At 33.9% G+C, this 27,705-nt stretch overlaps 1 protein-coding gene across 1 annotated transcript in view; it reads right to left on the reverse strand.

Moving 5' to 3' along the window:
- Positions 1-7,351: 7,351 nt before the first annotated feature.
- LOC111153705 (coiled-coil serine rich protein 1) overlaps positions 7,352-27,705 on the reverse strand; it is a 1,387,597-nt gene continuing 1,367,243 nt past the window's right edge. The window contains exon 11 of the mRNA XM_022512866.1: positions 7,352-7,837. Coding sequence (XP_022368574.1) covers positions 7,352-7,837 — 486 coding nt within the window. The remainder of the gene's footprint in view (positions 7,838-27,705) is intronic.

Raw genomic sequence — 27,705 nt, forward strand, 5'->3', positions numbered from 1 at the left:
CTGTCCACAAATGACAAAACATTAGTTATATTAGAGAAATAATAACATGAAATGGAATGTGATGTATAAGCCAATTTAAAATAAGATTAAAAATGTGAATATTTGAAAGAATGTGTAATAAGCCCTATATACATAATATTCCATTTTAAACATTTTAAAATGATTACTTTCTATTGAAATTTTAAAGAGAAATAGCTGTATAATTCATTCACAAGAACATGCTGATTGATTATAATCATAACAAAAGGGTTTGTAAATGATTACCAACAGAATATAGAAGTAGTTTATGAGGTCTCATAAAGTCTTCAAAATAACCCCTAAAATTTAATACCTTCAGTAATTTAATAAAAAAAAAATCAATACAGTGTTTCTTGACATTTTATATAGAAAATACAGTGCAAAATCAAAGAAAAACTCTTCCTGTGGTTAGGAAATGGATTGAGCCTTAAACCATAAGGTCATATTACACATAAATTATAAAATATATAATGTTTCATTTTAGCTTTCTGAAATCACATTACATAACAGCAGACAACAGAGGAGCACCATTTATTCTGAAGTTGTAAACCTGTAGAGACTATCTGATAAGTCTCAACATAAAATGTTACAGTATGCTTTCAAGGCATTGCAACAGAATTTTTAATTCATGTTCTTCCCTATTGGCTGGTATGGATGCCAAATGGATACATCTCATTCACTTTTTCAAATACTCTGAATCATCCATCTTTTACAGCCATTTTAGAAAACTCTGTGTGTGTGTGTGTGTGTGTGTGTGTGTGTGTGTGTGAGGGAGAGAAACAGACAAAGACAGAATTTAGAAGATTTTGTATTTTTTGTGTTACTACAAAACACATAGAATTTGATAAAACAAGGTTTTGGAAATTATAAAGTAAAAACATTGTAAGGTATATATATATTTTTTATTGTGACCAGTTGTAAAAAATGGAGATAAAGAGTATAAACAGAATGAAATGATTCCACACAAAAATTGAAATGATAGGATCATAATCTCCCAATGTTCCCTGGGATAGTGCACTTTGTTATTGGATATCACGAACTAAGAAAAGCCCAATAGCAAAATAAGTGGAAATAGGAATCAGGTCAGCTGACTGATGAAATAGGTGGCTGATTTGCCTCTTCCCAATCATCACAACTTTCAAGAATCTAGAAATCACATTGCTTTATGCATAGTGTGAATATATGTGTAAATCAATCACTAAGACAATATAATGAAAATAGTCAGGTACCACACAACATATTTGTTGTTTTAAATTTTATTTTGCACAGGAGTTATGCATATTTTTAATCACCATGCTTAAGTGTATCAATTTTTTTTCTCAGAATAGTAGTCAAATGGTGAAATTTCCATTAAATAAAATCACCGCCCTTATTGGGAAATCAAGAGCCACAAAAGAAGTTATACTATGGCATTCAATATTACTAAAAATTATAATTTCTATAGTAACTTATTATCTTTTTCACTAAATTTTTAGTTTTAGAGAATAGGAAACCTTGTTATGCTGTTAATCTCAGACCCATGTATATTAGAATACATCAAATAGTTTCTTTTCCCTCTAAAAATAGGGTTTAGCTAATATTCGAATTATTTTGCATTCCTGAAAATAAGATTTTGGAAGAGATGACTAACAATAGGATTATCTTTTATTCAGACCATTATTTAGGTATACGATTAACTACAAAGCATATATTATTTAAAATTTAGGAAGAATAAATTTACATTTCCCATTTTATTTTAATTACTTCCAAATATTTAAGAAACTTTAAATGAGCTGTAATTTTTGTCCCTACATAAAAATATCCAAACTAATTTTGTAAAGATCTTATTTTTTAGATGTATATAAGGCAAAACAAAAGTATAAAATTCAATGATACCTATATCAATAGCCTCAGAAAATGAAGGAAAGAAATAAGATAATCTGTTAACTACATTATTTTTTATCTACTGTATGTTTTCCTTATGTTAGACACTTTATTGGGCCTCTCCTTTAAAAAAATATATAACATGAAATTACATCAGTGTTTCTTCCCATTGTCTTCAAAAAAAGAAATTTAGTATGTCAGATTTTCCAGGAGACAACCTTGAAATACAGTAAGAACTTTCCTCTCAGATTTCTTTATTTATTGATCTAAACATCAATACTTTTTTTTTAAAAATGCTTTTGAATAGTTTTTTTGCTAAAATAGATCATTGCTTGTAAGATCTTCCCTAGCAGTATCAATGGAATTATAAGAGTAAAGGAGAATGAGGCAGCACATACTTCCTTGAGTCACTCTGCTTCTTGCTTGGGAGCACGGGCCACTCTGGGAGCCTACTCTGGAGCCTTGTTTATTAGGGAGCCTACTCTGGAGGCTTCCTTAGGTGGAGCATACTCTGTAGCATAGTGTAAAAGAAAAGATCAACAATTACGGAATCCAGGTCCACATACATGTTGTGTGTTCTTGGGAAATTACCTATCTTTCTGATCTCATTTATGAAATGCATAAAGAAATAGCGAACTTATTAGGTAGTTATAAGATGAAAATTAATACTATGGAATGGATCTTTGTGTTCCCCCTAAAGTCATATTTTGAAGCCTTAACCCCGATGTGATGGTATTAGGAGGTGAGGCCTTTGGAAAATAATTAGGTTTAGATGAATTCATGATATTGGGGCTATGTGATGGGATTAGTGGCATTATGAGAGGAAGGCATAGTGAAAATGACACAGCTATCTGCAAGCCAGGAACTGCTTGCACTTGGATAGTAGATGTTCCATGTTCCAGAACTATGGGAAATAAATGTCTATTGATTAAGCCACCCAGTCTATAGTATTTTGTTATGTAATCTGAGTTTACTAAAGCAACAAGGTAATGTTTGGAAAGGGTGGTAAGACAGAACCTCCTTTTCTTGAATTTTATGTTCAGGAAGAGAAAGTAAATTTGTTAAATCAGTATAGTTAAAGGGACTTCATTGAAACTTCTCTAGAAAGAATCACGATATCCCACATTCTAGATCACTTATTCAGGTGGAAGAAACCCACTCTGTACTAGGAATTTTTCATTGTGTCAAGATGTTTGTGGGAAACTCTGGGTCTAAAATAAGGTACAGTACCTTCATTCTTTTCCATATGTAACACACCTGGAAGGTGTATCTTTGACTTTTGTTTTTGGCCTATACTACTTGGAACTAAAGCTGGGTTCCGAGCAAGATCAAATTCTTTGTAAGTAGTTTATGGATATATTTGTAGTTCTGACTATTGGTGAAAGAACATGGCACAGATTAAGATTTGAAAAATAAAAATTTGGGGATAATGTGTATTAGAAGAGTAGGCTTCTTTGGTTGATAGTTGGCTGTTTGCTTTTCTACACAGTATAATTCAGCTTTTTATAAGATCCCAAATAGTTTACATTGTCTATCATCCCTGCCATATGTTTAGATATAGTCTACAGTTGGCATGACAAAGTTAGCTCCTGGAAAATGAACAAGAAAAAAAAAAAAGGTTAAATTCCAGGAGGTGTAAATTCCCAAAGAATATACAATGTATAATTGACCTGTTTCTTATACAAAAAAAGAAAGAAAATGCATAATAGATGTGAGAACAATGCCTAGATTCAAGTCCCAGAATGCAATTAAAATCCTAGTATAAATGAATCAGTGCTGCCTTTAAACTGATCTATTGCCCAGGGAAAAGCCTCAGCCATGGGGAATGTGATTCAGTCACATGGATGGCAATTGCAGACAGCATCTTTCTTATTCCCCTTTCTTATTCCCCTTTGAACCAAATAGAATTTAAGGGCCGCTTTGAAGCTATAGATATTCAGAATGTGTAATTCTGAAGGTAAAAATGTGGGACAAATTGAGATTATAAGATTAATTGTAAGATTACACTCTGTATTCCAAGTTTCTCATTGTATTGGATTATCACTTTTTGATAATGGGAAAGGTGATAATGAATGTGGAACAACACTACCTGCCACTCAGTAAGTTGCTCTTACTGTTCCATCAACAACTAAGTTACTAAGATAGTTCTCTCTAAGTTACTAAAATAGTGGAATGTGGTCACTTATCTTGGGAAGGTAGTCTGTAAATATATGATAATTTAAAAATACCAACTTTTCAGGGGGAGGTATTGTCTCAAACACACACAAAGCAAAATAAATAAATAAATAAAGTGACACTTCCTTTGAATTTAGTAACACTCTGGAAATAATGACCCTCGATTGGATAAAACCTTGGAAAATACAGATTAGAAACCCAGATTAATCAGGACCACTTGTAAACATTTTAAGCTTGGGGAGTATGGGAATGTCTACAAATGTTTAATGGTGACTAGAGGCTTGCTATTTTATTTATATCTCAATCCATAAATGGTAATAACAAGTAGAATAATGGGTGGCTCTAGGTTCTTACCCTGAGCATATTGATACTGGTAGATTCATACCTTGAGCATTTTTGCAGCTACGGTTTCAGAGCGTCATTTGCACAAAGACGGTGGTGCTCCAAAGAAACAAAAATAGTTGGAGAGATACTTCATAATTTTGCTGTGACTCTGTTAGCATATAAAATTAGTCAAAAAAAAATCACTGAGTTCATAGAAAGAGTTGCATGTTCCAATAATTACAAAAACAGGAACAGTTTATTTCAGGTGGAAACAGCTTTTCCTCGAGGAATATCTCTTCTTAAGTGTCCTTTAAAACACATTTGAAATTGAGAAGAGACTATTTGCAGCAGACATTTTACAGGGTTGCTTCGGCTTAGCTACACACACACACATGCACGGAAGAAAGAGGAAGGGAAAGAAAAGACAACTGCTACCCTCAGAAAAACAAGCACTTTTTCCCCCTGGTGTCGTGTCTTTGGATATGTACCGCCTTGGAGAAATGTATAAATCATTTTTATACATGGAACTGCCTTAGAAAACTAGAGATTTTCGTACAAAGAAATCAGTTTGCTGAAAGAATACCCACATGCCATTGTTCTGAGTTACTATATATACACAAGAGGAACTTACAAAGGACCCCTGTTTTACAGTTACTGATGTACACTAGCATAGTGGGCTTACAACTTCTCCAGGCCTGAGTTACACTTAGTATTACAAATAATATTATAACAATGCTGAAAATACTGATATAAAACAGCTTTTAAGATGATATTTCCAAAAAATATCCCTCCTTTTAAAATTGAACTGTTGAATCCAGGTTTTCTTTTTGAATGTTTCAGCTTTAAAAAAGATTTTTCAAGAAAATACTAGTGTTTAAAACATCTCTTAAAATGTCTATTAAATGACAGATTTTCTTAAATAGACTATATTTTTACAAAGCATAATTCAAAAGTCTATCTTTCAGGAAAACGAAACTATAAACTCCAAAAGTCCAAATCAAAAACATTATTTGTGATACATAGTTCTTCCATATCCTGGGAAAAAATCCTTGATTATTTGATCGTGCTAATTTATTTACAGACTTCAAAACTCTAGCAACACACACCAACATTCAGGACAAATGAAGCTGACTTCCACGATTAATAATCATAGTTTTTCTATCATTTCTTAAATATTGCCCAGCCCAAAATGTGTATCTGCATGAATATAATAGCATCTAAAGTAGAGTGGGAATTTTAGATAGCAGTCTCATTAAGCCAAGCAAATTTCTGTGTGTATTGTCCACTTTTGACAGAATTACAAACACACAAAAAAATATTTGGCAAATATTTGTCTTGACACACATGTGCCTTCCTTCAGAAAACCAAAATTAAAAGTCAAGCATTTCCATTAGACTCTTGACCCTTACCAATTCTAATTCAAGTGTAAAAATGGAGCAAAGTTTAATTGTTAAAGCTGGGGGGAAATTTAATGGCTTTCCCCCAAAGGATAGAGCTTAAATCCATTTTTGTATTAAGAGATGCATTTCATATACAGCTTTAATTTAAGCAGATTATTCAGATGCCATGCTAAAACTGCTATCTCAATTTCCCTTTATTCATTTCATTTGTACATGCCGATGGATTCTGTCTGTTAGAGAATGCAAGGGAAACAAATCATGCAGTAGGTATGACAATTTCAATTTACCTAATGTGGATAAAGTAACTAGCTTTTATCTTTATATAAGAAAATTGCAGTCCTGATTCTTACTATTTTAAAACTATTTAGTTAGTTCTACAGCTGCATACAGTTCTGTTATTAATTAAACATAAAGAAATTATTTAGATTCATTGATCTATCTTGTGTGTATTTATGTATAAAACATATTAGGCCTTGTTTGTTAAAGAGAAATATTTCCTGTGGAATGAGTTCTGAGCATTTCTGTGAGATTTATTTCTAAGACCAAACTGCCGAAGTTCACATATATTTGCTTTTTCTTCTAAATCTAGATGACTCAGTTGTCAGAATCATGTATACTGGGCTACCAAGAAACTGACTTTCTGTTCCTCAACTCCTCATGTAGAACAACTGATATATAGTGAGCAAAATTGAACATACATAAAAATAAGTGAAAATGTTAAAAATACAAGGAAAGTGAAATAAAAGTTTTCTTAGAATGACCTATCCTTCAGATTAAAAAAAAAATGCTGATATTGCCATGACAGTGACTCAGAATATAACATGTTATGCTTTATGCATCATTTGACAAAACTCACCCAACTTCACCACTTCAACGTGTTATGTCCTACTACTTCAACACCCATAGCAAAACGGAAAGCAAAATTTTTCAAAGATCAGAGCTGTCATTCTCTATTTGGATAGCAATTACTCAGTCTGAAATCCTTTGTGAACCAGTGTGAACTAAACATTTAGAGGATAAAAGAAATAGCCATTTCCCCCTTAATAGTATGGCAAGATAAGCTTGAATGTATGTAATAGAGACACAGATGCACCTCTAGGTTACATGCAAGGAAGCTTCATTCTTCAAATAAATACACATCAAATATAAGACTTTCAAATCCTTCTTTTCTTCTCCTTCTATTAACTATGTAATTTAAAATTCTTTACAGTTCCTTTATCTATTTATTCCTCACGTCTATTTTCACAGCAACACCATTAAGTGAACAGAGTGCTATCTGATATTACCTTCTGAAATTTCAATGCATATCAGTGACTGATAAAGATAAATAAATTATGGTTTATATAAACCAACAAGATGGTCCCATTTATTATACACATATATAATAAAGTCCTCAAGGCTATCCAACCTAATTAAATTAACATGCCTGAACCCTCATTCTAAAAAAAAAAAAGTGCACAATTTGTTTATAACTAAAAAAGTAGTAAGGATATGACAATTTAAACATGAGCTATGCACGAGAAACACTAACCATCCTTATCCTACTGAGAGACAGGAATAGGGTGATTTAATTATCCATCCTGCTGGCCTAGAGTTTGCAGTTCAGTGGTGTGTAAATTGTGGTGGAGAAAAACATTCTTTCTGCTGTACATGTGTAAAGAGATTGGCCCTCTCGGTGGCTGTCCAAACCTTCCTGTAAAAGTCGAATGCTGTCGGGTCACAGCAGCTTGCTCCTTTGGTTTCTCTGAGAACGTGGAGGGCCCTTCCGTCTTAACTGTTGGCCTCAGAGAGTTCTGCCCTACTGTAGCCCGTAAATTCTGGGTGACCTCTGATGTGAGGGTTTCATAAGTTCCTCTGGAGTGTTTTATAACTTCCACTAGTTCCCTGTCCTTCAGGAAATTACTTAAACAAAGACTTGATAGTTGACAGGTCTTACTTTTGTAGGGGCTTGTCTGATCAGCTGCTGAGTATCTAAAACGGTCCTCGGTGGGAGTATGCATTGCTTTTCTGTCCCTTGTGCTGAGACTTTGGCTCACAATTCGATTTCGATATGTAGGCTACGGTAAAGACACAGAAAGGAAAAGATGTCAAAAAAAAATCCATTCGTAGCATACATAGAATACAGAGTGGTCTTTTCACATTTATGTGCAAACCCCCAGATTTTCAACAAGGCTGAAAAAAAACCCGTAATTTATGAGATTAAATTTCCCAGGGCAATACTATTACAAATAGTGGTTAAATGGATAATTTACTATAAAAGATATTTTTAAAATAGTTTTTTTCAGAGCAGTTTCAGTTTTACAGCAAAACTGAGAGGAAGGTACAGAAATTTCTCTTGAACCATCTGCCCCACACATTCATAACCTCCTGCCATTATCAACATCATTCACCAGAATGGTACTTTTTTTTTTTAACCAGTGATTAACCTACATCAACATAATTAGAGTCCACAGTTTACCTTAGTGTTCACTCTCTGAGCTGTATCTTCTTTGGGTTTGAAAAAATTCATATGACACTTCTCTATTATTATAATGTCATACAGAATATTTTCACTGCCCTAAAAATCCTATGTGCTCTACCTAATAATCTCTCCCCGTCTCCTCTGATCCTTAGTAACCACTGATATTTTTATTGTCTCCAAAGTTTTGCCTTTCTCATAACATTGTATAGTTGGAATAATATAGTATTTATGTAGTCTTTTCCTATTGCCTTAGTTGACTGAGCAATACACATCTAAGATTCCTTCATGTCTGTCCATACCTTAATAGTGTATTTCTTTTTATTTATTTTTTTCTTTTAGTGTTGAACTAAAAGACATTTTGAAATTTGTTTATCTAGTTTCCTTAATTTGAATTCTATAGTTTTATCTGAGGGTACAGATTACTTAGCTAAGTAATACACATCCATATATGATGCCATTAAATTTTTGTTGGATTTAAAATACTTTATTTACTTAAGCATATGCTAAGAGACTTTTAGAATTACCAATATCATGATTTGTGTCAGCAAAATGGTCACCTAGAAATTTAAGGAACTAAAGACAAAGTCACTACAAAGACCTAAGGAGAACCAGAGAACACTTAGAAAAATTTCAGCAAGTGTTTAATTTAGACTTTTGGTTATACTTTGTTAATCAGAAAAAATAAGGTCCAAGAGTATACACTATCTTCTTTCTCACAAGAAGTTTATACTCTAATGAGAGAAATAAGACATAGCTCAATGAATCATGCTACAAAGAAAGCAAAGACTTACTGACCTCTACCTCTCAAACTAATAATAAAAAGGGAAAAATAAAATATTTTCAAACATTAAAAAAAAAAAGAAAGCAAAGATTACATGTTGGCACCAGAACTCCTCTTGAAGAGAGCCCTGTCTTGGTTTGAAAAATACAGAGATAGAAACTGACAAGTTGTCTTAAGTCTCTAGAGGCAAAATTGAAAGATTTATTGTTGCTGCAAAAAAGGAGGAAAGAGGAGCGCCTGGGTGGCTCAGCGGGTTAAAGCCTCTGCCTTTGGCTCAGGTCATGATCCCAGGGTCCTGGAATCGAGCCCCACATCGGGCTCTCTGTGAAGCAGGGAACCTGCTTCCCTTCCTCTCTCTCTGCCTGCCTCTCTGTCTACTTGTGATCTCTGTCAAATAAATAAAATAAAATCTTAAAAAAAAAAAAAAGGAAGGAGGAAAGAGAAGAGTATAGAGTAAATGCTGGTCAACTGATACAAAATGTGCGGAAGGAGCCAATGAAAATTTCTGCATACTTGACATCTAGACAGTCTTTTTACATACCTATCATTTCATTTTTCCCTAGAAGAACATTTCTCCAAAAGTGATCTCTATTTTAGGCCCAATTTACTTATCCAGTCATCATCACTTTGATTAATTAATTTATTTCACATAGAACCAACCAAACTTGATTTTGACTCTGAAACCTATTCCCCAAATATCCTTTTTCTCAGTAAATGGCACCATTATCAGGCCAACACCTGGAGATTATCTTTGCTTTTTTTTTTCTTTTCCTCATGTCCCTTTAAATCAAGTTCTTACTGATGTACTGCAAAAATGCAACCTCTAGTTACCTACTTTCCTTATATACACCCTATCTACCTGAACCAGTTTGCTGGCACATATTAAGCATTTAAGAACCACAGAAAAGCTTTGTCTGCTTGAAATAATAATACTTGATATTTATTGAATGTCTATTATATGCCAAACATTCTTCTAATACCCTTACATATTTAATTTTCACAAGAGTCTTTTAAGGTAGCTTCTATTCCTATTATAGGAATACCTTGGAGATATTGCAGGTTTAATTCCAAACCACCACAACAAAGCTAATATCATAATAAAGCAAGTCAAATGATTTTTTTTTTGTTTCCCAGGACATACAAAAAATTATGTGACACTATACCACTATACTGGTAGTCTATTAAATGTGCAATAGTGTTATGCCTAAAAAAAAAAAAAAAAGTTGGGCACCTGGGTGGCTCAGTTGGTTAAGCGACTGCCTTCGGCTCAGGTCATGATCCTGGAGTCCTGGGATCGAGTCCCACATCGGGCTCCCTGCTTGGCAGGGAGTCTGCTTCTCCCTCTGACCCTCCCCCTTCTCATACTCTCTCTCTCAAATAAATAAAATCTTTAAAAAAAAAAAAAAGAAAATCTTAAAAAAAAAAAAGTACATGTCTTCATTGAAAATATCTTATTGCTAAAAATGCTAGCCATCAACTGACCTTTCCAGGAGTTGTATTCCCCCACCCCGCCTCCCAGGGGAAGTTCTTGTCCTGATGTTGCTGGCTGCTGACTTGTGAGCATGGTGGTTGTTGAAGGTTAGGATGTCTGTGGCAATTTCTTAAAATAAGACAAAGAAGTTTGCTGCTTTGATAGACTCTTCCTCTCACAAATGACTTCTCTGTAGCATGTAATGTTGTTTGATAGCATTTTACCCACAGTCAAACTTGTTTCAAAATTGAAGTCAACCCTCTAAAATCCTCCTTTTGCTTTGCCAACTAAGTTTATGTAATATTATAAATTCAATGCTGTCATTGTAATAATTTCACAGCATCTTCACCAGAAGTAGGTTTCATCTCAAAAAAGTTTTTTTACTCATCCATAAGAAGCAACTCCTTATAAAGTTTTATCATAAGATTTCAGCAATTCAGTTACAACCCAGTCTCCAGTTCTTATTTTAGCTCTCTTACTATTTCTACCACATCTGCATTTACTTTCCCACTGAAGTCTTGAAGCCCTAAGTCATACTTGAGGGTTAGAGTCAACTTCTTCCAAATTCCTGTTACTGTTGATTTTTTTAACCCCTTTTCATGAATCATGAATATCCTTAATGACATTTGGAATGGTGAATCCCTTCCAGAAGGTTTCCAACTGAGTTTGCCCAGATCTATGAGATGCATCACTCTCGATAGCAGCAGCTATAGATTTACAAGATGTACCCCTTAAATAACAAGACTTGAAAGTTGAAATGACTTCTTGATCCATGGATGTTGTGTTGGCATGCATAAAAGCCTCAATCCCACTGTATTTCAATAAAGCTCTTGAATTATCAGTTGTATTGTCAATGAGGACTAATATTTCAAAAAGAATCTTTTATCTGACAGTAGATATCAACAGTAGGCTTAAAATATTCACTAAGCGTGTTGTAAACAGATGTACTGTCATCCCAGCTTTGTTCCATTTTTAGAGAACAGGCAGAATAGATACTGTATGTTTTAAGGGCCCTAGGATTTTTAGACAGGCTTCAATTTAAAGTGACCAGCAGCATTAGCCTCTAACAAGAGTCTGTCCTTTGAAGCCAGGCACTGACTTTTCCTCTCTAGCTATGAAAGTCCTAGACGGCAACTTCTTTCAATAGAAGAATTATATTTTCACTACACTGAAAATCTGTTGTTTGGTATAGCTACCTTCATTAATTATCTTAGCTAGAACTTCTGGATAACTTGCTGGCACTTCTAAGTCAGCACCTGTTGCTTCACCTTGCCATTTGATGTTACAGACATGGTTTCTTTCCTTAAACTTCATGAATCAGTCTCTGATAATATCATATTTTTCTTCAGTTTCCTCATTTCTCAGCCTTCATAGAATTAAACAAACTTGGGGCCTTTCTGGAGATCAGGTTTTGGCTTAAGGGAATGTTGTAGATGGTTTGATCTTCTATCCAGATCACTAAAACTTTCTCCATCTAAGCAATAAGTATATTTCACTTTGTTATCATTCATGTGTTCCCTGGTGTAGCACTTTTAATTTCCTTCAATCACTTTTCTTTGACATTATAGTTTGGCTGTTTGGCACAAGAGACCAAGCTGTCAGCCTACCTAGGCTTTCAACATGTCTTCCTCACTAAGCTTAGTCATTTCTGGCTTTTGGTTTCAAGGTGACAGATGTACAACTCTTTACCTTGACCACTTAGAGGTAATTGTAGTGTTATTGTCGTAATTTCAATATTCTTGTGCCAGGGACTAGGGAGGCTCAGGAGAGGGAAAGAGTTGAGGAGTGGCTGGTTGGCGGAACAGTCAGAATACACACCACATTTATAAATTGTTTGCCATCTTATATAATTTCAGTTTGTGGCACCATAAAACAATTACAATACTGATCAGTGAGCACCATAACAAATATAAAAACAATGACTATTTTGAAATATTGTGAGAACTACAAAAATGTGACACAGAGATACAGAATGAGCAAATGCTATTAGAAAAATGGTGCCCATAGACTTGCTCGATGCAGGATTGCCACAAACCTTTAATTTGTAAAAAAAAAAAAAAAAAAAAATGTGAAGTGTAATAAAACAAGGCATGGCTGTATATTGACATAAAGATGGAAGCACAATGAATTTGTATATTACAGATAGTGTAGGATAGACAGTTCACTTGATTTAATACCAGTTAGTGGCCTCGCAGTATTCCCATGGGAATATTTCTAAAATGTACCACATTTTCATAAAATACATACAGACAATACTATAAATTCATGCTTGAAGATTATCATTACTAAGATGAACCTCCCCAATTTTCTGTAAAACTAAGGCATATTAAGGGATATCTTTAGGGTGTCCTTAAACTCAGTGATTTCAAGTTGAGATATTTTGCTAAACATGTCTTTTCTCTTTTACTATTGTCTTCATGTCTGTGGTAGACTGCTATTTTTTTACCTTTAATTATTGTCTTTTATTTTGATTCTGGTGTAGTTAATACATAGATAGGATCATTATATTAGTTGAGGGTATGCAATATAATGACTCAGAAATTCCATATGTTAGGCAGTGTTAATCAAGGTATGTATACTGTTATTCTACTTTATCTAATTCACCTATCCCCCTACCTCCCCTCATCAAACCATCTGTTAGTATCTTTTTTATTTAAAAGTCTAGTTTTTTTGGCTTGTGTGTCTTTTTCCTTTGTTTTGTTTCTTAAATTCCACATATGAGTGAGATCATATGGTATTTGTTTTTCTCTGACTGGCTTATTACACTTATCAACTCTTGAAATCCATCCATGTGCTTGCAAATGGCAGGATTTAATTCCTTCTTATGGTTGAATAAGATTCCATTGTGTGTATTTTTATGTGTGTATATATATATATATATATATATATATGAATATGATATATATTCTATAGATATATGTATAGATAGATATATGTATAGATATATGTGCATGCATGTGTGTGTGTGTATACTATATCTTCTTTATCCATTTATCTGTGAATTCACATTGGTTGCTTCTATAATTTGGCTATTGTAAATAATGCTGCAATAAACATAGGGGTGTATATATCATTTCAAATTAGCATTTTTAAAATTTTTTTGCAAATAGTAGTCCAATTACTGGATCACAGGGCAATTCTATCTTAAAATTTTTAAGGAACCTCCATACTGTCTTCCACAGTGACTGCACCAGTTTTCATTCCCATCAACAATACAAGCTGGTTCCTTTTTCTCCACATCCTCACAAACACTTGACATTTCTTCTGTTTTGTTTTTTTTTTTTTAATTTAGCTATTCTGATAGGTGTAAGTTGATATCTCATTGTAGTTTTGATTTGCATTTTCCCAGTGTTAAGCATCTTTTTCATATGTTGGACAATTGTATGTCTTATTTAGAGAAATGTCTGTCATGTCTTCTCCTCATTTTTTATTTGGATTGTTTATCTTTTGGATGTTGAGTTGTAGAAAATCTTTATATATTTTAGATAACAATCCTTTACTGGATATGTCATTTGCAAATATCTTCTCTCATTCAGTAGGTTCTCTTTTAGTTTTGTTGGTTGTTTCCTTCCACTGTGCAGAAGCTTTTTTTAATTTTAGGTAGTCCCAACAGTTTATTTTTGCTTTTGTTTTTCTTGGCTAAGAAGTCATATCTAGAAAGATACCATTACAGCAAATATGCAACAAAATTACTGCCTCTGCGCTCTTTCAGGATTTTTATGGTTTTAGGTGTCACATCTAGATCTTCAATCCACTTTGAGTTTATTTTTGTGCATAGCAAAGGATAGTGGCCCAGTTTCATTCTTTTATATATGGCTGTCCACCATTTGTTGAAGAGACAGTCTTTTTCACATTGCATATGCTTACTTCCTGTGTCAGATTAACTGGCCATATAATCATGGTTTATTTCAGCATTTTCTATTCTGTTCTATTGATCTATGTGTCTGTTTTTGTGCCAGTACTATTTTGTCTTCAATATTACAGCTTTGTAGTATAACTTGATGTCTAGAATTGTGATACCTCCAACTTTGTTTTTCTTTCTCAAGGTTGCTTTGGATATTTGGGGTCTTTTGCAGTTTCATACAAATTTTAGGATGATTTGTTCTACTTCTGTGAAAAATGCTGTTGGTATTTTCATAGGGATCACATTAAATCTGTAGACTGTGTTGGGTAGATTAACAATATTTGTTCTTCCAATCCATGGGCATAAACTCTTTCCATTTATTTGTGTCATCTTTAATTTCTTTCATCAGTGTTTTATACTTTTCAGAGTACAGGTATTTCACCTCCTTGGTTAAGTTTTTTCCTAGGTATTGTATTAGTTTCGGTGCAATTGTAAATGGGATTGTTTTCTGAATTCATTTCTGCTCCTTCATTATTAGTGTAAAGAAATGAAACAGATTTCTGTACAACGATTTTGTATCCTGCAGACAAACTGAACTCATTTATCTGTTTTAATAGTTTTTTGTGGAGTCTTCAGGGTTTTTAATATAGAGTATCACGTCATCTGCAAATAGTGAAAGTCTTACTTCTTCCTTATGGATTCGGATGCCTGTTGTTTCTTTTTGTTGTCTGACTGCTGCAGCCAGGACTCCCAATACTATGTTGCATAACGGTAGAGAGAGTGAACATTCTTGCCTTTTTCCGGACCTTAGAGGAAAAGCTTTCAGTTTTTTTTTCCCCCCATTGAGTATGATGCGAGCTATAGCTTTTTCATATATGGCCTTTATTATGTTGAGATATGTTCCTGTAAATCTACTTTGGTGAGGTTTTTTTTTTTTATCATAAATGAGTGTTGTACTTTGTCAAATGTTTTTCTGCATCTACTGAAATGATCAAATGATCATATGGTTTTTCTCCTAATTAATGTGATGTATCACACTGATTGATTTACAAATGTTTAACCACACTTGCAACTCAGGAATAAATACCACTAGATCATGGTGAATGATATTTTTTTAATATTGTATTTGGTCTGAAAATATTTTGTTGAGGATTTTTGCTTCTATGCTCATGAGAGATAATGGTCTATGGTTCTTTTTTTTTTTTTTTTTTTTTGTGGTGTCTTTATCTGATTTTGGTATCAATGTAATGCCAGCCTCATAGAATGAATTTATACAATTTTCTTCCTCTTCTATTTTTTTGGAAAAATTTAAGCAGAATAGGTATTATCTCTTCTTTTAATATTTGGTAGAATTTGCCTGTGAAGCTGTCTTCTGGACTTTTGTTGAGAGTTGTTTTTTTTTTTTTGTTTTTGTTTTTTTTTGATTACTGATTCAATTTCATTGCTGGTAATCAATCTGTTAAATTTTCTATTTCTTCCTGCTTCGGTTTTTGTAGGTTATATGTTTCTAGGAATTTATCCATATCTTCTGGTTTGCTCATTTTGTTGGCATATAATTTTTCATAATATTCTCTTACAATCCTTTGTATTTTTGTGGTATTGGTTATTACTTCTCCTCCTCCATTTCCAATTTTGCTTGAGCTTCCTCTCTCTCTTTCTCCTGCCCTTTCTCTCTCTCTCTTCCTCGCTCTATGAGTCTGGTTAGGGGTTTATCAATTTTGTAGATTTCTTCAAAGAAACAGATCCTGGTTTCATCAATCTGTTCTTTTTATTATTTGGATTTTGCTTTTAGTCACTATGTCATTTATTTATTTTTTTTTCTATTATTTCCTTCTTCAGGTTTGGGGTTTCCTTGTTCTTTTTCTAGCTACTTTGCATGTAAGGTTAGATTGTTTACTTGAGATAGTTCATGCTTCTTGAGGTAGGTCTGTATTGCTATTAACTTTCCTCTTAGAACAGCTTTTGCTGCATCCCAAAGATTTTGGACCAGTGTCTTTTCATTTTCATTTGTCTCTATGTATTTTCTTTTAAATTCCTTTATGATTCCTTAGTTGACCCACTAATTGTTTAGTACCATGGTATTTAACCACCATGTTTTCCTGATCTTTCCAGATTTTTTTCTTGTGGTTGATTTCTAGTTTCTTGTGGTCAGAAAAGATGCATGGTGTGACTTTGAACTTCTTAAATTTGTTGAGACTTGTTTTGTGGCCAAATATATTATGTATTCTGGAGAATAGTCCATGTGCACTGGAAAAGTATGTTTATTCTGCTGTTTTAGTATGGAATATTCTGGATATATCTGTTAATCCATATACATTCAAAGTAATTATTGATAGGTATGTTTTTATTGCTTTTTGTTACTTGTTTTGTGGTTGTTTTTGTAGTTTTTCTCTGTTCTTCTGTTTTCTTGCTCTCTTCCTCACCATAAGTTGGCTTTCTTTAGTGATATACTCAGATTCCTTTCTCTTTGCTTTTTGCATATCTATTAGTAGATTTTGATTTGTGATTACCGTTAGGTTTGTATATAACATCTGTGTATAACTGTCTGTATTAAGTTGATGATCAGTTAAATTTGAGCCCATTCTTTACCCCTCTCCCCACCATGTTTTAAGTATATATTACTATACTTTAAATCCTTTAATTTTGCGAATCCCTTACCTGGTTTTTCTGGATATAATTATTTTTACTGCTTTTATGTTTCCTGTTTTTCTTACTCTTATGTAAGATCTTTCCTTTCCATGTAACACATTCCCTTTAACATTTCTTGTAGGGCTGGTTTAGTGGTCATGAATTTCTTTAACTTTTGTTTGTCTGAGAAATTCTTTACCTCACCTTCTATTCTGAATGATACCCTTGCTGGATAGAGTATTCTTGGCTGCAGAATTATTTCCTTCCTTCCTTCCTTCCTTCCTTCCTTCCTCCCTTTCTTTCTTTCTTTCTTTCTTTCTTTCTTTCTTTCTTCCTTTCAGCACTCTGAATATATCATGCAAAGTTTCTGCTGAGATATCAGCTGGTATCCTTATGAGATTTCCCTTGTATATACCTATCTTCTTTCTTCTTGCTGATTTTTTTTTTCTCTTAATCACCACTTTTTTTCCATTTTAATTACTATGTGTCTTGGTGTGGCCCTCCTTGGGGTGGTTTTGCTCTCTGTACATCCTAGATCTGGAGATTTGTTTCCTTCCCCAGGTTAGGGCAGTTTTCAGCTATTATTTCCTCAAATAAATATTCTGCCCTCTTTTTTCTCTTTTATTCTGGGATCTCTGTAATGCAAATGTTATTACAATTGATGGATCACTGAGTTCTCTAAGTCTATTTTCATTTTCCATATTTTTTTTTTAATCTAACCTGCTCAGCCTGAATACTTTCTATTATTCTGGCCTCCAGGTCACTGATTCATTCTTCCACTTCTTCTACTCTGCTATTTATTCCACCTAGTGTATTTTTAATTTCGTTATTTTGTTCTTCATCTCTGATTGGTTAATTTTTATCTTTGTTAAGAGTTTCACTGATGTCCTCCACCCTTTTCTCAAGTCCAGTGAGTATCTTTATAATTGTTACTTAATTTCTTTATCAGACACTCTACCTATCTCTGTTTTGCTTAGGTCTCTTGTGGTTTTGTCTTATTTGATATGAGACATATTCCTTTCTCTCCTTATTATATCTAAGTCTGTGTATCTCTTTCTGTGTATTAGGAAAGTCAGCTATAGCTCCTATTCTTGAAAGTAGTCTCCTTATGAAGAAGAAATCCTATAGTGCCCAGCAATGCAGTGTCCCATTTACCTGAACTTGGCATTTCAGGGGTGACTCATATGTAATGCATGTGCCCCACTATTGTGGCTAAGCCACATTTTCCTTCAGTACAGTTGTCTGCAATGGCTCATTTATTGTTATGGGTAGTGTTTGGTCCCTGTGTTAATTGACTAGTCTGGGGATGCCTTGGGTTTGAGTTGAGTCAGACCAGATGTTTGCCACAGGTGAAATAGCATTAAACTTCTTGTCCCCAAGAAGCTTCCATTGTTGAGCAGGGCTTATAATCAGATCAGTTTTCTGCCCATAGACCTCTGCTGGGGCCACCAACTGCTTGTGTATGTGATTCTCTTTCCCTTTCCCCATGGTAGGGGTCACTTTGGAGTTGTCCTGGCCCACACTGGGCTGTTTACATATAGCCAAGCTTCTGGCTCCCATATGAATGGGATCCTGCCAAGAGCTATTGGAGGGGGTGGATCCTTAAAGTGCTTGTAGGAGAGGTGCCCAGTGGGACTGGGCAATGGACCAGCCTGGGTAGATCTTCAAAACATGTGTGTGCACTGGGTTCACAATTTTACAAGGTGAGCACCGATCTTCCCAAATGGGACCTGGGGCTGCCATCACCACAACTGAGACCCACAAAGCATGTGGGTGGACATGCAGTGGTGTTATGTGCTGGTCTTCTGGGGGGGACAGACCAGCAGTGCTGGGACTGAGGCAATCCTGGCTCGAGGGGCAGATCCCCAAAACCTGGGGGCAAGGACATGGCGTAAGCAAGTTGGGTAGCAAGTGTTAATGGTGTGCTGGTTCCCACAGATGGCCATGTATTTAACCTGGGACATAGGGAAGGGGAATGGCACCTCCAACTCCTTTGTTCCTGGAGGAGTCTCCTAGTTATCTCTGTCCTTCTGGAGCATACACTGATATTAGTAAATAGCTCTCCCTCCTCCATGTCCCTGGTGTTTTACCAGCTGCTGCTTCTATCTTGTATCTCTGAGGACTATTGGTTGTGGTGTCTATTCAAGGAGGGGGATTCAGTTTCCTATGGACCTCCAGATTCTTCCAGAACTGGGCCTGATGATTTTAAACATTCCAGACTTTAATTCCCACTGGTTATTAGAACTCAGGAAATTTGGCCCCTCTGGTTTTCAAAACCAGGTATTATGGGAATTTATCTTTCTTGTGCAGGCTCCCTGGTGTGACAGTCTGTTTGTCTCCCTTCTCCATGTTGTATGTCCCTCCCTCCAGTAGACAGTCCTTTAGTCCTTTTAGCTCCACACTGCATCTCTACCCTTCCTACCCTCTTCAGTGTGGTCTCTTCTCTGCTTTTAGTTGATGACTGTTCTGCCAGTCTTCAGGTCATTTGCTTGGTTATTTACACTGATGTGTGTGTTATCTATTGTATCCATGGGATGGAGTGAGCTTAGGACTCTCGTACTTGGCCATCCCTTCTGCCATTCTAATTTTTATTATGTGCTTCCTTATAATAGAACACCTCTATGACTTCTATTTTTCCATTTTAACTCTTCTGTAGATTTGAAGTAGAGATAGGCTGTCATCTTGTATAAAAGGAAGCATTGTATGACTTACAGATGTTTCAGAGAATTTCCTGGAACTAAAAGGAATAAATTATTTTGATTTGGTTTTTGTTGTTAAGGAAATTTTCTGGCTTCTTGGCTCTTTTCCAATATTCTAGGTATTTAATCGTGCTTAGAAACATGAACTTTCATATTCTCTTTATGACTTCTGTAAGATGCTCACTTAACTGCTGAACAAATTACCAACAAATCCACAAACTGTGCTTAATATCTGCAATCCAAACTTTAGATAGATTATGCATGCTATTTGGGAAATAGTCTGAGGGGAAAAAATCATATGGGACAGAAAAAAGACAAATTAATCATGATAATCAAAAGTGGTAATGATTCTTTTTCATTTCTACTACTACACATGCTGCATATGAAAGGGAGGTGAGTGGAAACTTCACTTCCATTACTTTAACACTACATTTGTGGAAATATTCATTATTTTCTTTATGTGATCTTTTTTTTTTTTTTTAAGATTTTATTTATTTATTTGACAGATAGAGATCACAGGTAGGCAGCGAGGCAGGCAGAGAGAGAGAGAGGAGGAAGCAGGTTCCCCGCTGAGCAGAGAGCCCGATGTGGGGCTCGATCCCAGGACCCTGGGATCATGACCTGAGCCGAAGGCAGAGGCTTTAACCCACTGAGCCACCCAGGTGCCCCTTTATGTGATCTTTTTAACTCTCTTCACATTAAATTAAATATATGGTTTTAATAAAGACACATGGAAAGGGATCAAATAACTCAATCCTATGGGCAGCCTCAATGTTCCTTCTCTGGTCTAATCTCTGACATCTATAAGTTACATGCAGATCTACAATAAAAATAAACAAAAGGAAGACTTTCACTCTTGATTTTTAAAGAAAACTGAACGTTTAAATCATCCGTTCATCTTTGTTCAGCATAATTTGCTTTTGATGTCTTAGACTTTCTTTTTTAATTTTTAAAAATTTTTTATGATGTTCACCATTAAGTCCAGGGCTCCTAGCATACCAGGAAAACTACACAGTACAGGGGTTACTGGCATGATTTTGGGTCAGATATATGTGGGTTCATTTATTCACTTGATAAATATACTAACTACTACTGAGGGCAAGATGATGCATTACATGTTGGGAAACAGTGTTGTGTATAAGAGAACTGGCTCCTGCCTTTAAGCAGTTTAAAGCTTAAGGAGAGAGTCAATCAAAATAAGAAACTTTTGTAGCTAAATGACTATGGCATGTTACTTATCTTTATAAGTCTCCAATCACCTCATCTATGAAGAGAAATTTTATATTCATACCTGTATCTACATGCAGGATTATTGTTAAGATTCAATAAACTACTGTGTACAAAATACCTAATATTATACCTGGAATGTAATTAACTTGATGATAGCAACACTTGAAATAATTACAATATCAAAATAAAGTGACCAACAGACCTAGAAATTACTTTGATAGATGCTCATTTCATCCTTGAGAAAACAAACCTTTGAACACCTCTTAACTTGAAAAAGCCAAGTGATTTATTCCAGAACATTCAAGGAAGTTCAGATTTATTGTTGTAATTTAGTATCCTAGAACAGACTCTGAGACAAATATCTGAAACAATAAAGTAAGTTTTTGGAGAGGATTCTGAAACCAACGCCTGTGGGAGAATGAAGACAACAGAGACTAGCAGAGGATGAAGCTAAACCCCATGTAATTAAACTATCTTAGGTGATGATACAAGCAGATGTAAAGCTAGGATTACTCCTCATAGTTGCCCTCAACATAGGCAAATGTTTGAGAACCTTATACTCTTGTGTCCATTAGTTATTGGACATTGACAGCCACTGAGAAGGTGGTGTAACCTTAAGTAAGTAGGGTTGGTATTTTTTTTTTTTTTTGCTTTTGTTTTTGTTTTTGTCTTTTTTATTTTTCTGTTTGTTAGTTTTGGAGAGGAGAAAGTCTCCAAGAGGAACGTATTTAAATGCTATCAGCTGCCAACTTTAGATCTTGAAGAAATGAACACTCATTCAATTCTCTTCCAATTCTATATTTAGAATATATTTTGTTTTACATATTTTTAGAACATGTTTAGACAAACATAAGAAAGAAATATAAAAATATTTTGGCTAATAGATCTTTGTATTTTGTTACCCTGGCCCATGATGGAAATGATTTCTTCAAAATGCCGTTAATCAATGTTAATTCTTTCTGAAGCTCTTGGGACCACATCCCTCAAAGAGAATTTTCAGTAGATAACCCTAGCCACATTATTCTCAAAAACTGGAATTAAATTAAGCTCACATAATTGTTAGTTTTTAGATGTTTTAGTTATCAAGCAGCTATTTTATAACCTATTCTTAGATTTCCTAGTAAATGATTAGATGGCAAATTTAGTCATTATTCAAGTATGAAGATTATAATAAAATCAGTTCTTTATTTCCCTGTAATTTTTTTTTCTCTCATTTCTTCACTGGAGCATGTACTCTGCATTTCATTGAATTTAAGATAACAGATTTTAAAGCTCATTATTTTATATACCACTAATAAAGGAAAAACAAAAACAAAAAAAAACACATGATGCTAATTAAAAACAAAAACCATGTTAGTTTCCTTATAATCACTGTGACTTATTAATCAGTCACACCAGCATCTTACTGTATTTTCTTCTGTCTTCAGTTCCCTTTCTTAGGTTTGATAGATAGTCCTTTTGCCATCCCAAGCCAACTAAAATATAAGCATCTTAAGGGCAGGGACTTCGCCTGTCTTGTTCAATGCTGAATCCACTGTGCTTAATAGTGTCTGGGGTTTACTAGTAACTCATTAATACTTACGAAATTCATTTTTTTCCCAGGCATCAACATGACAAATAGAGGCACACTTCTTTGGCCAAAACCAGAGCTATGAAAATTCTATTAAAATATCTTTAACTTTTTATCTTTAATTTATGCAAAATTTGTATTTATAAATGCAAAGAAAGTGGTCAGAATCTTCACTAATTTATAAAAGGAATAAATTTTTGTGCTTTAGTAGTAATAGCAACATATTAAATTATAGACTCAAAAATGACTGTGACCCACTTGACATTGGTCTAGTAACCTGAAGATTGAATAGTTCATTTTAATAGTGCAGAAAATCAGTGATAAAGGCACAAACTGAGTCAATATAATAAATATTATATATAAATATATAATATATATGATAAACATAATAAATGTAATGAATGAATAACAACAAACTCTAATATATTTAATTGCAAATATATCAATATATAGATCTAAAGGCAAAAAATAGAAACTTTCAAAACTGTGATGTCAAGAAACCAACTTTATATATTGTTAAATATGATTAGATATATGGAAAGTGTTTTGAAAGAAAGCATGCACAAATGTTACTCATGAGTAAATATTAAAATTATAAGTGATTGCATCTGTTTTTTTAAAAGTTGCTTATAAATCAGTGAGCAAATTCCCTTCTAAAATACAAAACAGAATACTTTTCAACACATCTAAAGAATGGTTTATTTACAACATAATTTTGATCTTTACTATTATTTTCTTTCTATGTAGTTAGCCCTGGAGACCATCATAAGGGTCTTTTTCCTACTCTTTCTGTAATGATCTTTGTAAACTCTCTTAAAGGTTAAATTAGCATTGTGACACATTTTAGAAAAGAATTAAATGAAAATGTTCTGTATGTAGTCCTCTTTCCATTGAAACATACACCTTGAGGAAACCTTTCTTGCCTAACTTTTAAAAAATAGGTTCTATAGTGTTTCAAACAAATCCTGTACTATCTATAGAATCTGCTATTGAAAGAGACATAAAGATTTTTTTCTTATTAAACTCCACCAAACTATTTTCTAACTTAGTTTTAATTAAGCCTATAGTTGCCTTAACCATGAACTTATTAGACAAGTTAAAAATGGTATAAAATCATTAAAAACTATACCAAGGAAGAGACAATACTAGTATTTGTATTCTTGAAAAAGTTTTCTCTGACTTTATAAAATTCCAGGCAAACCTTGAATCTTGAATAAAACAAGACAAAATTAATGTACAGCAACATTAAAAATGCAACAAGGTAGAGATGAGTGTTTTTAAGACCTACATGTAGGTCTATGTGGAATGTCTGATTATCTAATGATGAAAAGATCTCGGGTTGGAAGGGATTCCTACATATACTAAACTCAAGAAGACATGTGTTCCATAAATTTAAAAAAACTTACAAAAATGACTAGAAGGCAGAAAAATCTCAGATTTTATTTATTACAGTAGTACCCCCTTATCTGCAGGGGATATGTTCCAAAACTCCCAGTGGATGCCTAAAACCATATATAGTACTAAACCCTATACACATTGTTTTCTCCTATATGTATATACCTGTGATAATGCTTCGTTAGGCACTGTAAAAGTTTAATAAATAATAATAAAATAAAACTATGATATACTATCATAAAAGTCATATTAATGTAGTCTCAAAGTATCTTACTGTATTCCGTCCCTATGATGACATGAGATACGATGCCTATGTGATGAGATGAAGTGATTTGAATGACAGACTTGTGATACACAGTTAGGCTACTACTGACTTTTTGATGATATGTCAGGAGGATCTTCTGCTTCCAGACTGTGGTTTACCACAGGTTACTGAAACCATGTTAAGGAAAACTGGATAAGGGGGGACTACTGTATCTTTAATCATGGTTAGAAAATTTTATTATACCCCTTTTAATGATGAGGAAATGGAAGCCCTTATACTTAGGTACTTAGGAAGATTCCAGGGTTGGTGGATAGCAGATTGCAAATTAGAGTTCAAACATTTGGATTTCAGAATATAAGCTCTAAGCCCGGGTTTTCTCCACCTCAGCACATTGATATTTGGGATTATATAATTTTGTACTGTAGGGCATTGCCTTGTGCATCACAAATTGCTTAGCCACATCACTGGCCTCAACCTACTGATGCCAGTAACACCTGCATTCAGTTATAACAACCAAAAGTGTTTCAGTCATTTCCAACTGTCCCTGGAGAGCAAAGTTACCCCACTGAAGCATCACTGGCCTAAGTTATGCTGCTTCCCTAAATCAGACAGATAAACGTGACCAATGCAGTACCTTTCAAAAAAGAAAAGCCATATATTTAAACAACTCTCCTCTTTAAGAAATCATTTAGAGCCCTTAGGGAAAATTTAAGCTTCTACAGTTGTTACTATATTTTAAAAAACACATATCAAGCATAGTATATTCCAGATATTCTTCTGGGCCCTTATAATTACTAGTTTTTTTTTTAATTAGGTCATTTACTAAACCAATGTACTAATAAATATCAGAAGCATTTATAAACATAGATCCTGCTCAACAACAGCAACAGAAACCATACACAGAACGGTGCAAAAAATCTAATATTTTCTTCCTTCTGGCTATCCAAGGAAGCATTGGGGTTCTAATATCTCTAATTAGGAAGCACTTCACTCAGTGATCCAACAAAAGTTTTAAAAAAATAACTTTTCCTCCACATATACGGAGCAAATGCATGTTAAAAAGTGTCATGAACTACTCAAAAAGCAAATTCCCCTTTAGATTTTTCACCACATAATTCAATGGTGTAGACCTAAACTGTGCCTCTTTATCAGTGACAGCCACTGATGTGTCAGTATAAACCAAACCATATTTATTAACAGACAGTCCTTTTCCTGTCGTCATTGAGGAATAGAATTTCTGAAGCATTTATAAATTCCAGGGCATTTCTCTGCAAAGGGTTTTGGGACATTGCTGAATCTGTATCCTTAGATGTGGAATCTGTTTTCAGAGATAAAGAAGTTTTGTCAAAGGTTTCAGAAATATTCTACCACAGAGAGATTGTATACACAAGTAGTTACTGCTTTACAGGCAGGAAGCCTTTTAATGAGTTTCAGTAATAACCAAAAAGAAACATTCAAAGGTTCTGGCAGACAAGACCTATATTTTGAGATTGCACAAATTACCAAGAGGAAACTGTCTAGAGTTAAATTACCTTTCCTGGCTCAACCTCACTCCTAAATTCTTAAGGGGATAGTAAATCCTCTGGTGGGCATTGAGCATTCAACCAGTGTTAGAGGACAGAGGCAAGATAAGCAAGGTGAATGTTAATAAGGTCAGCTAAAGGCTGAGTTCCCAAGGGAGAAAACCCATAGCATCTCCCCTTCTTCACAAGAGAAGTGAAACAAGTAAAGAAGAGAAACAATGAAACAGTTTTCCCAAAGCCAGTGGGTGTATGCTTGGCTCTTCTGTTTATAACAAGGGTAAATGAACTATGGGCCTATGGACAAAATTAGATCCTGAGAAACAATAATGGATTGTCTTCAAAACTAACACGCATGTGTGCCTGCACGCCTGCTGTAACCCACTCAGTGTAAGAATTTCTCTTGAGTTAAAAGGTCATTTAAATGAGAATTTGAAACAATTACTGCTTATAATAGCAAGAATATATGATTAGAATTTAGTTCAGAAGAAACATAAAAAAGTAGAATTCAGTACAACTCATATTTCAGAAAGTATGATTTCTAAATGAAAAAGATATGAGGGTTTAAGCTAAAATTATTTGCCTAAGGAAAATGATTAGAAAATAGTTTTTATGTGCTTCTGCAAGGAAACACAATAATAGACAATTTGGGGGGCTTATTACAGCAACAACATGAAGAATGAATCTCTTGTCTACATACCCAGATCTAGATGCCCAATATCTAGCATATCTTAGATGGTACAATGTTCCTTGAAAAAAAGTATGCAAAAAATAATAAAATTATTTGTGAGAGTAATTGAAAGGCTTTGTAATACCGCTCTGTGGCTTTATAAGATTAAAAGTCTCTTGTATCCAATAAATAAATTTATATAATTGATTATATTCAAGTATAATACCATTATATGTTATATATAATAGAGCCTATTGTTTATTCCTCTTGTTTCCTAGTATTTATTAACATGATTTAATAATGTGAACCCTAAATTTCTTGCTTAAATGATTCTATCTTATGAGTAACTTTACCATATAAGCTCTGCTGGGAAATTTCTAAAAGTAAGATATTGTTTATCTAAATTACGTAATAACATAGAAAGGAAGTAAAATTTTAAAAAGTAACAATTTTACACTGCTCATTTGTTTTATATCAGTATAATGTAAAGCAAGTCACTTTTAGAAGTAAGTTTGACTCACTGAATAAAGAAAATGCATAATTACATGATATAATTTGGGTGGATACTACAAATAACAAATACAATTATAGCATCTCATTTGTTGTATACTTTAAATGTTGTAAATTGTTTTCACATAATTTATTCCTGCAGTTGTGCATTAAAATCGGTTTGGAATACCTCAACTTCAATCTATAGGTGGAAAACTGAAGCTCTAAATAATAACTGGCTTAGTCAATATGACTCAGACAGCATATTGGATCTATGAATTCTAAGTCTTATATTCTATGCTGTCTCTTTATCAAAAAATTAAATATCCTTTCTCAATAATTTTATTGGTACCAAAAACTCCTCTTTGTGTCAGTTCCTTTAGGTTTATTAAATGACCCTGGTTCTGGATTTACTTTATTACAAAAAATATACCTAGACCCCATGCAGAAATCATTCTCAGATAGCCTTAAGTATAACATTATAAACTGTTAGTCACTTGAAGTTTTCTAATGAATCAGGTTATCAGATTATTCCTAAAGAAGAGGGTTTGGAAAGAATCCTAGGAAGTTGAGATATCAGGAAGATATGGATAATATGTAAGAAGAGTAGAATAATGTTGAAGAAAAGGGAGGCAGGATGTAGGTAAATAAGAGACCTCCACTTGCTCCCCCGCTTCACAGAATAAATGTCAAAATAGTTAATGTGAAAAATCTATTGCCCTATGGATACCAGATCACTTGAGTGTCTCCCAGGATTCACTAAGCCATTTTTCACAATATTCCTTCAGAATTTGAACTTAAAATTTTGGTTCATTTATATCCAGATTAATATATATATATATTAACTTAAATTTTGAACTTAAAATTTTGGTTCATTTATATCCAGATTAATATATATATAT

This window comes from Enhydra lutris, unplaced genomic scaffold (genome assembly GCF_002288905.1).
Source record: "Enhydra lutris kenyoni isolate GAN:26980312 unplaced genomic scaffold, ASM228890v2 scaffoldscaffold3, whole genome shotgun sequence".
NCBI lineage: Eukaryota > Metazoa > Chordata > Mammalia > Carnivora > Mustelidae > Enhydra > Enhydra lutris.